Source organism: Cinclus cinclus, chromosome 1 (genome assembly GCF_963662255.1).
Source record: "Cinclus cinclus chromosome 1, bCinCin1.1, whole genome shotgun sequence".
Lineage (NCBI taxonomy): Eukaryota > Metazoa > Chordata > Aves > Passeriformes > Cinclidae > Cinclus > Cinclus cinclus.
The window spans coordinates 45297848-45307911 of record NC_085046.1 but is presented as its reverse complement, the minus strand read 5'-3'; the positions used below and the strand labels follow the sequence as shown (position 1 = coordinate 45307911).

The 10064-nt window shown below is 34.0% G+C and overlaps 1 protein-coding gene across 1 annotated transcript; it reads left to right on the top strand.

Annotated features, from left to right (window-relative positions):
* The first annotated feature begins 562 nt into the window (after positions 1-562).
* On the top strand, positions 563-8576 carry LZTFL1 (leucine zipper transcription factor like 1). The gene is made up of 10 exons (XM_062497175.1): positions 563-654; positions 1109-1303; positions 1810-1870; positions 2752-2820; positions 4204-4269; positions 4406-4483; positions 5121-5135; positions 6836-6997; positions 7494-7597; positions 8173-8576. Exons 1-10 carry the CDS (start codon positions 578-580, stop codon positions 8189-8191), a joined length of 846 nt encoding a protein of 281 aa, XP_062353159.1. The 5' UTR covers positions 563-577; the 3' UTR covers positions 8192-8576.
* Positions 8577-10064: the final 1488 nt, after the last annotated feature.

Genomic DNA, 10064 nt, shown 5'->3' with positions numbered 1-10064 from the left:
AGCTCTGAATAACCTGATCTAGTGGGAGGTGTCCCTGCCCATGGCAGGGAGTTGGAACTAGATAATGTTTACAGTCCCTTCCAACACAAACATTCTATAATTCTGTGGTAAGTCTCAAGAATTTACATAAAGAGTAACAAACATAGCATACTTTTCTCCAGGGTTTTTTGTTAGTACATCTAAGGAAGATACATAATTCAGCTACATTGTGCATGTGTAATGTAATACCAAGATATATTTATCTAAGAGCTTCCTCTCCTGTACAGTCCTTCTGGTGCTGATCCTCTGATTGCTTCTGTCTCTCTGATTTTGTATGACTTTTTTGAGGTTACTTGAGCCTTTGCTTCCAAGTACTGGAGCTTTCTCACCTACTTACGAGAGATGTATAGGTGGTTGTTTTTCACCATGCTAGTTAGCATGCTAAGCCTGTGAAAGCAGTCACATAAACTAGTCAGAAGGCAAGTATTTACAGTAGTTATGCTCATTTTTTTCCTTATGTTTGTCTTTGTGCTTGTATCCTCCTCCACAGGCGGAGCTGGGTGTTAATGAGCACCACCAGAAGGAAGTGGTCAGCTACATGCGCTTCGCTCGTTTCAAGCGTGGCATGTGTCTCAAAACAGTGGATTCTTGTTTTCAGGACCTCAAGGACAGCAGGTGCTGTGTGGGGTGGTTCTGAGCAAGAATAAAGCAACATATGCTAGCAGGAGTGGCAGGTTTGAATACTTTATGGGGTGACTTTTCTCTGTTTAGGTTTGTATGTTCTTGTATTTTCCAGAAGTTGCAAGTCATATGCTTTTAAACCCAAGTTGGTCAAATTCTTAGGAATTAACAGAGGTATTGACAGCATGATGTTGCTTTATGTCTTGCTTCTGAGATGTAAATTCAATGCAAGGCTGTAGCTGAATTAATATTTGTGGTTTTAATGATTTAAAGAGAAAATTCAAATAAAACAACCAATTAGTAATGCTGTGGTCACCTAATAACGACCAACAGTGGATGTTTTTAGAAAATACTGCATTGTATGAGTAGTACCTGTGTTGTGAGGTCTCATAACAAGGCAGAATTGTTACCTTTATCATAACTGATTCATCTTGACCTCTCTGTTTAGACTTGTTGAAGAGACCTTCACAGTTGACGAGGTGATAGACATGCTGGATGGACTGCAGAGTGTTGTACACAGTGAAGTGGAGTCAGAGCTCATAAACACAACTTACACCAACGTTTTACTTCTCCGGCAGCTCTTTTCACAGGCTGAGAAATGGTACCTGAAGTTACAGACAGACATCTCTGACTTGGAGAATCGGTAACAGCTATTGGACTATACTTGCAACAATAAGAAAACTTCAAAATGTTTACAATTTACATTATTTTCCTAACCATAGAAACCTATTGCTTCACTATTGTATCAATGATAGGTTATCTTCAATGCTTCCATCTATAAAATAGCAAGATACAAAATAATTTCAAACTTGTGAGCAAGGTGTTTTATTAGTAATATTCTTACTTGAAGAGCAGGTGACTGGACTCAATTAAAAAGTTTTTGTTGTCTGGTTACATTATATTTTAATTAAGGATGCTGAATCTACTGTAATGCATGTATCATGCCATTGCATGACAAGATCTGTTGCATTTATGGTATTTGTGTAGGGCTTCATCCTGTACTTCTAACAAGAATTTTATGTGCAAGAAAAAGCATAGCACCAACCTGCTTAATTTGTTTCAAAATGTGTTTCGTAGTGTAGCTCTTAATAAAGAAATGCCTCCTTATATTTTTCTTTTATAAATAAATGCCTCTTTTTTTTTTTCCAGAGAATTATTGAACCAGGTTGCTGAGTTTGAAAAGTCAGAATATACATCTTCAAACAAAAAGGTAGAATTTTATTTTAATCAAATCATAATCAAATATCATGTGGAGTCATGACAGATGTTTAAAATCTTAATATTGACTCTTTGTACTTAAGAGAAAACCAAACGCCATCATTTTTTCTCAAAACAGTCTTTACAACTGTCCAAAAAGTCACATTTTGCCTTTCAGCACCAAGGCTCCCTCTGAATTGCCTTGGCTGTTTCCAGAGTGCCTGTTCTGCACTTCTGGATTGTGCCTCACACACCTCATTGCAAGGTCAGCCAGACCAGGGATGTGTTGAAGCATCTGCTTCTGGGTTCCCTTCCCCTGGCACCTGGGGTAAGACTGGGACATTCACTTGTCCCAACATGAACTCAAGAGCTGAGAAGATTGCACAGTGCAGATATCACACTAGCTTGTGTGCATGGATATGGTTGCACCTTATTTGGTTTGTAGCATAAAGGTGTATTTATATATATTATATTGTATTTACAGATATATAATATATGTTATTTTAAATACCTTAAATGAGAAAATTATTTGGAGCTTTGTAAATACTTTTTACTTTTATAGTCACTAAAATAATATGTTATCCTTACTCTTTGTCTTTTGTTTGCTGCAGGATTGTCAGTCTTCTGTAGAACCATGTTTGCAATATTTTACGTCTCTATGCAGTATCTTTGTTTAACTTAAGCTCAGAGTGAAGTACATAACTTAGGAGGCAAGGAAGTAGACAAAAATTATTTTTAATTTCAAAAAATGAACTTGAAATAAAAGATTGCACATTTTCTTTGCAAAAGAAAGCTGAATTTACTATCAGTAGCTATTTTACAGGCTAAAAGAGTAATTTTCTTTCTCCTAGAAATCTGTATAAATTATTTTTTTCACCTTTGTTATTTCTTCAGTCCACTGCAGATCCCATTAAACCAAAACTTGCTCCATTAAATGAAGGTGGGTCAGAGCTGCTAAACAAGGTAAGAACTTGACTGTTCATGCAGTTGTGGTCAACGATCATTCTGCTTATGCAAATGAGCTGAATAACTATACAGTAATATTTGTATGATGTGTCTGTTATTATACAGACATCATGGTAACATATCACAGAAGTAAAATACTAGTAAATTATTAAATATTGTAAAGCATCATAAATTTATTGTGTGGTTATGATCTCTAACATGTATCGCAATATTAACTTTTCTTTTGCCAAGACATTTTGGTCTTTGTAGAAATTTATTTTTCCATTTAATGGAGTAAAATAGTAAATTAGTTCCATGCAGTTATCTGGTGCTTCAACAAAGAAATAAATTAAAATATGTAGCTGGCTGAAATTACTAGGTTATTGAACATTTTTTGTATCACTCGAAGTCAATCTTGTTACATCCATTCTTTTTGTTTTTTAAGTTGGTTAAATTGCTTCTGAAGAAACAGGCACTTAAAGAATTTGGAATTTACTGGTTTTGAAAACATCTGATTTCTCACTTGCTAAACATTTTTTAGTACTTAATATTATCAATAGTTTTTATTAGGTATTGTGCTAATTTCATTCAACTGAACTTCTCTAAAATGTCACACTTCTTACAATACCCATTTAAGTTTTTGATAATCAAGATAATTAGAAAGGAGTTTTATTTTCTGTCTTCTGTTCTGCATTTCCAAAATGATGTGTTGAGTACAATGTCTGTCTCAAATTGTTGTTGCTCACTACAATAATTAAAGCATTCAAGAATTCAGACTTGTATTTTGCTTATAGGTTAATGTAGTTCTCTTTCAAAAATAATTTCACAATTGTAACAGTTTTTCTTGAATATGTACATCTGTTGTCTTTTTTTTTGCCAAATCATTCAAAGTTCATGTGGTGAATTTACTCTGACTAATAAAACATGGGTATTTCTTCTGACAGAACAGGATAGGCAGTAACCTGGTATTCGTCTCTTTTGAAAAGGAGCAGGGGATAAAGTCTTACTTGCCTGTTGATTGAAAATGTGAATTACAAACAACAATGAGATTTGCATGCCTGAACATAGAATTTTTAATCATAAATCTTGTTACTAACAAGATACCATTCTCAATAATCTCAATGCCATAAAGCATGTGTTTAAATGAACAACCCTGTATGTTACAGTAGAATTGGAGACTTAAATTGCTTTCTCACTGAGGCAAAAGGCCACAATAAATTAATGATTTCTTGAATTCTTATGAAGGCCATTTTTATAAGCATTTAGGATCTCTTTGTCTTTCCTAAATTATGAAGTGTATTTTCTTCTCTTAGATAGATAGAATACTTAGATAGAAGTATTTGCAAAATCTGAAATGGCATAAGGGTGTTCACAAACATTTTCTTGTTCTTGAACCCAAAGACAGTTGCTCATCTCCAAGAAGAAAATGAAAAATTGAAGACCAGACTCAAGACCATAGAAACACAGGTAAATTCCCTGTAATCTTGGATGCTTTATGTTGGTTACATATTTTAACATATCTAAATAAGAACCCCATGGTTGTTATTCTTACATTTTCAGGTAAAATGTGTTTCTGAGGTTTTAAATTTTCACTGTATTGCAGGCTACAGCTGCCCTAGATGAGAAGTCCAAGCTGGAGAAGTCATTGAGGGATTTACAGATGATCCAAGGAGATCAGAAGGTAAATAAAATTATATCACTCCTCTCCCATTTAACACAACTGTTGCCAGTACATCCAAAACGTTGGTCTGTATGGTGTGTTTCTTTTCTGGCAAATGCAAGAGTTTGAGTTAGTGTTGTTCCTGCTGACACTGTCTATTCCCACTAGTCTGTCAGTCAGCAGTTAATCCATAACATCAGTTGATGTTTTGACATGTATTCAGGAACTATCAGGAAGTAGTATTCCAGAATTTATATTCCCAGGTCTGATATTTGTGTTAACACAGACACAAATCTATGTCTGTTTGTTTCTTCATATTTACTAATGAGAGAGTGATGCCTAACTTGGTTTTTAGAGCAACAATGAAACACTAATTCTTTCACGCATTTGTCACTTGATGTTGACATGAACAAGCCAGCCTTACTGCTTGTTTGATTTTTTTTGTAGTTCTCTCTGTATCAGCATACTGTTAAAAATGTTTCACCATTTATTTTTAATACTTGAGGTTCTTAATCTGTTTTGTAAATGAGGACTCCAACATGGTGAGTTGCTGCTGGCAAAAAAATGTAAGAAGCTGCAAGTCATGTTAACACAAAAAAATCTGTTCGGGCCACCTTAGTATTTTTCTATGTTTCTACCTTTATTTGTCAATAATTAGGATTTTCCAAAGTTTATTCATATGTAGTTGTGTCTTACATTTAAAACATTTCAGTTCAGGCTTTCAACAAAATTAGAATGCTTTAATCCCATTATTTTGAGTAATTGACTTTAAAATTCCTGCAATATTTACAGGTTAGGAAGTAAGGTTCAAGATAATAAAACATTTCTATTTTAATTTTCATCTTTTAATCCTGATTTCTTTTTATTTTGCTTTCTACCTGGTTTATGGTATGTACTTGGTTTTCTTAATATGTTAAAAGCTTACTTTGTAACTTCAAAAATTATATTCAATAATATTTTTAATAGGGAACTTGATTAATAAGTCATGGCAATTATTTTCTTTCTTTTGTTAAACTTTAAATTATTAAATGTTTAAAATATGAAAGGGCTGTATTAAAGCCTGGATAATACTGTTTGTAGCGTTAAAAGGTTGGAATTGAATCTCATCCTGCTTTTCTGGTTAAATAGGAATTGACCTCAGTGTCAGGGTTGCTGAGTATCTTCAGCTTTCATGCCCTAATTTGCTCTCTATAATCTGTCCCTTTCTCCCAGTTGCTCATACGGCAGTAGATTTCAAACTCTTTGACTGCCAAACCCCAATTGGTTCTTGAGGATCAACTCATCAGATTGATTTTTTTTAAATTAATAGTTAATAGATGGCCTCATATAGAAAGTGTGAGCCACAATAACTAGGAGTAACGCCCAGTAGTTAACTGGGAATAACTGCTCTATTGGATCAGTTTAATTTGAGGATTTAGAATTTTTGCATAATTGACTTATGTCATGGTTAGAAAATAACAACTAAAGCATACAAAATGTATGTAGTGCTTTTCAACACTGCAGCATTGGACTCTGTCTCAAAATTCAAAATAAGCTTTTCTTCTGTACAGGTACTACTATCAAGTGGTTTCCTATTCTCAAGTCTTAAGCTCCAGATAGAAAAAGGAACAAGGATTTCTTAGGTTTTAGATTTTGTTGTTTCAAGGTGCTTCTGGTTCAGCCTCAATCCTGAGTCATTACACTTTTGAGTTTGAAATTGAGCTTTAAAACCCGAGAATGTTTTGTGTTTGGTTTTTTAGTTTTATTTAAATGAAAATCCATAGAACATGATTATTATGTTTTAAGACCTAGAACTGATGTTCAGAAAAGTTTGAGTTGATTCTTCTTGTAATGAAACTGGAGAGTTGCTTCACAGCTTGGAGCCTCTTTGTTTAAGACACCTGAGAATGGCACAGTGTTGCTACCTGTCTAAGAGCGTGAACCTTAACACCTTCAGACTTTCCTACCCATACTACAAGAACGGCTTTGGAAATGTTTCAAAAATACATTGTAGCATAGACATTCATATCTTAAATGGTAATTTACTGTTTCTGTATGGTAAATAACTTCTTGTAATATGATTCATCCTCTGGCTCTAACTAATTCCTAAAGAAGTGAAGTACAAGAACTTAAAAGCTCAGCTGAGAAGACATTCCAGCCATCCTTAAAAAGCATTTATTAATAATTTTTTTTAAGTTACAAATCAGTCCCTGCTCTTTTTTTTTTTTAGTTGAAGCACTTCTCATTTAGGCTTTACAGGAGTAACATGTACATTATTATTAAAAATTAAGACATACCTACTTCATGTGGAATTTTTAACTTAAAATTTTAATTATTTCTTCTCTTGAATTTGACATATTTTAAATATTTCTTCTGTTGAAGAATAATGCAAACCAGGATATCACTGAACTGGAGAATAAAGTGGCAGCTTTGAAATCCCAGTTTGAGAAGACTTTAAATGACACTACCGCAAATCAAAAATTCTTAGAAGAAGACTTGGTGACAACAAAACATGACTTACTGAAGGTTCAGGATCAGCTATCCACAGCTGAAAAGGTTAGCTTTTTGTTGTAGTGTCAAAATGATTTCCTTACTTACATATTAACTGACTAGTAATTTAATAAGTACAAGCTACAGGATGCAGAGCTTATCAGGCCACACTTTTGCCCTTGTATTTTTGTTATTTCAGTTGCAAAGCACATTATACATAAAATAGTAAACCCACAATTAACTGCATGGTTATAAAGAGATGAATATTAAAAATTGACTGTCTGGATGTAAATTTTTAAATGAAAAGCATATTCCCAGTCTTCTGAAGGCTTTTAGTTAGAAAATTAGTTTTAGTTAGACTTTTTGTTAGAAAATGAAGTTGGTGTTTCTATGGCTGCCCCAGTAATCTCATTTGAATCTAGGAGCTGATTATCTAAATTTGAGCAAGTTATGGAAAACTAGTATTGTCAAACTTGAGGAGGAAAAGCAAGTAGGTTTCTTTTTTTAAGTATTTTTTCTGGTCTTCATAATATGTAAATAATATGTTGATGTTATTATGTAGGAACTGGAGAAGAAGTTTCAGCAAACAGCTGCCTATCGCAACATGAAAGAGATTCTCACCAAGAAGAATGAACAGATAAAGGATTTGCGTAGAAGACTTTCCAAGTAAGTGGTGCTGCCCTGTCTGTCCCAGCAAGATCCTTGTTCTGGATCCATGCTGTGCTCCCATTTTGTCTCTAAAACAGTCTGTACATTTTCCCTTAATAAGAACTTCTAATAGTCTGTGCCTTGAGTTTTGACAGACTAGTCCTTTGAATGGGTATTTTGCGTGGTTAGAGCTGGTGTGTGCAACAGCAGCTGCTGTGTAGCAAGTAATGAGACAATTTGGTATCAAGAGGGTACAGGATATTCTTGGTTGTGGTAGATAAGACCTCAGGTGCTACACACAGAGAGACACACGGAAGATGTTCCAGGTGCTTTGGTAATAGTTTGGTTTTGTGGGTAGGTCATTCCTTCATTCTACTATTTGGTAAACTAGTCAGTTTTAAAAGGAGAAAATAGTCTATAAAGTACATGCATTTGTCTGTGGCTTAAGTCATACAGTAAACCTTGACAGAAATGTGTCACTTCTGTGTGTAATTTATTGCTTTGGTTTCATATTTTCTTTAGAGACAAAATGTCTTTGGGGTATTTTCTAGTCTGTTTTAATTATTTTTCTATTATTTTTTTTTAATTCTCAGATATGAGTCAGAGGACTGAAATCGCAAAAAGCATCTGATCTATCAGAAGTTGTCATGGAAAGAAAATGTAGACTGGTATTATTTTTCAATAATGTTCATTTTGAATGGTGTATTCTTTGCTTCTAGTGTTTAAAATAACTTTATTATTATTATTATTAATATTAATTTCACACTAAAACTCTTACCTTACTTCCTTGTAAACCAACAATTTATAGGTATTAGTTTCTGCAGTCATGTTTTTAATGGTTAACCATTGACATTCCTTGAGAAACAGTAAACAGGACCTTGCTGAAGAACTGAGAATATTCCCTACAAAAAAAGGAGTTTATTTTTGTTTAAAAATGGGGGAAAAAAAAGGCCAAAAATATATGCATTCAAGTTTTTTGATGTCTTCAAGGTGGAAACTCCAGTTACTTATGTGTAGTTGATGTAGTTATGAAGTAGCATTATACATAAAAATTGCATCAGTGAAAGAGTAGGAGGAACAAAAAAGAAATGCTGATTCTGTAATGTTACTTCATATTGGACATGTCATAGCTCAGCAAAGTGTGGTCGGTAGCATTTTTCTAGAGCATTTTTTTCTTCATTAGATAATGAGATAAATATGCTTTGTAGCCAAAGTGCTGGACCCTTTCAAATAAAGATGTGCTTTTTCACTTGAATTGTTTTAAAGCAAATTTGAATATCAGAAAACAGATTCTGATTTTGCCAGTATTCTTAATATTGAGATGACAATCTATGCATAGGAAAGTTAGTGGAGCAACTTTTTTGGGAAATAAGTTATTTTAGATGTTTTCATCTCCTTTCTTAAAGTAAATTCACTAGAAAACAGCTTATTTCTCTCAAGTCTTCTACTTGTAAATCTCTTACTTGCATTTGTTTGTCAGTTGCCTAATAGAACATTTTACTTGTTCATCTGTCCCTGTTCATATGTATCTTGTATTTTACTTCAAATAAAATACTACGTTTTCAAACATTGAATCTTTAAGGAGCTGGGTTTTTTTAATAGGAATGTTTTGTATAGCTTTTTTTTTAATATCTCTAGGAATGGGTGGCAGATCAGTAAAGAATCTTGCTAGAAATGAGAACATGTAAATTACAGATTTGTGCTCAAAGCCACGTCACATCAAACTGCTGTAAAAGAGAGTACCAGTGACAGGGCTGAGAAGAGACAGGGTGTTTGTGTTACAGGAACTGGCATTTAACAGTGTTTTCCTCAGGAGCTGCTTGAACTGAAACAGATTTTTTTCCCTTGTTATTTCTTTAACAAGCAAAGCTGTTAAAATTGCTTAACTCAAATATGCCATACACTTGCAGTCTAAGTTCTTTTTTTCTCTATGTTCTCCTGTCTTTTGCCTCCCACTGGTTAAGTGAGGTTGGTTTGAAATAAAGTCCCATGCCTGTGGCAGGATATTATTGCTGTAGCACAATAGTAGTGTGTTATGGAGTGGTGTGCTCCTCATGCAGTGACAGTTAAGATAATGAAAGATATTCTTTTGCCTCTCAGTACAGTCACTGAAGTGTTAAGTTCTTAATAGGCATGTACCAAAGAGCTTTTTGGCCTGTGTTTGCTCAGAACAACACAAGTTCTTGTCTGGATGAACTTTGTGTTTTTTTATTTTGTAATAACACTCAGTTTAATGAGATAAATTACTATTTCTAAAATAGCAGGTAAGGGGTGAAGAAAGCAAGAGATTCCCATTACTCCTGCTGGTCTTCTTTTCTCATCAGTCTTTGACTCTAGAATATTGACTCTCTGATCAGCCTTCGTTATCTGCTTAGAAACCATCTCAGCAAGAAAGTACACTGTCAGCTTCATTATATGGCTAGTTCTCAATGAAATAAGTTGACTGTAGACTAGCATTGTTACACACATTGTTGTCTCCTCAAAT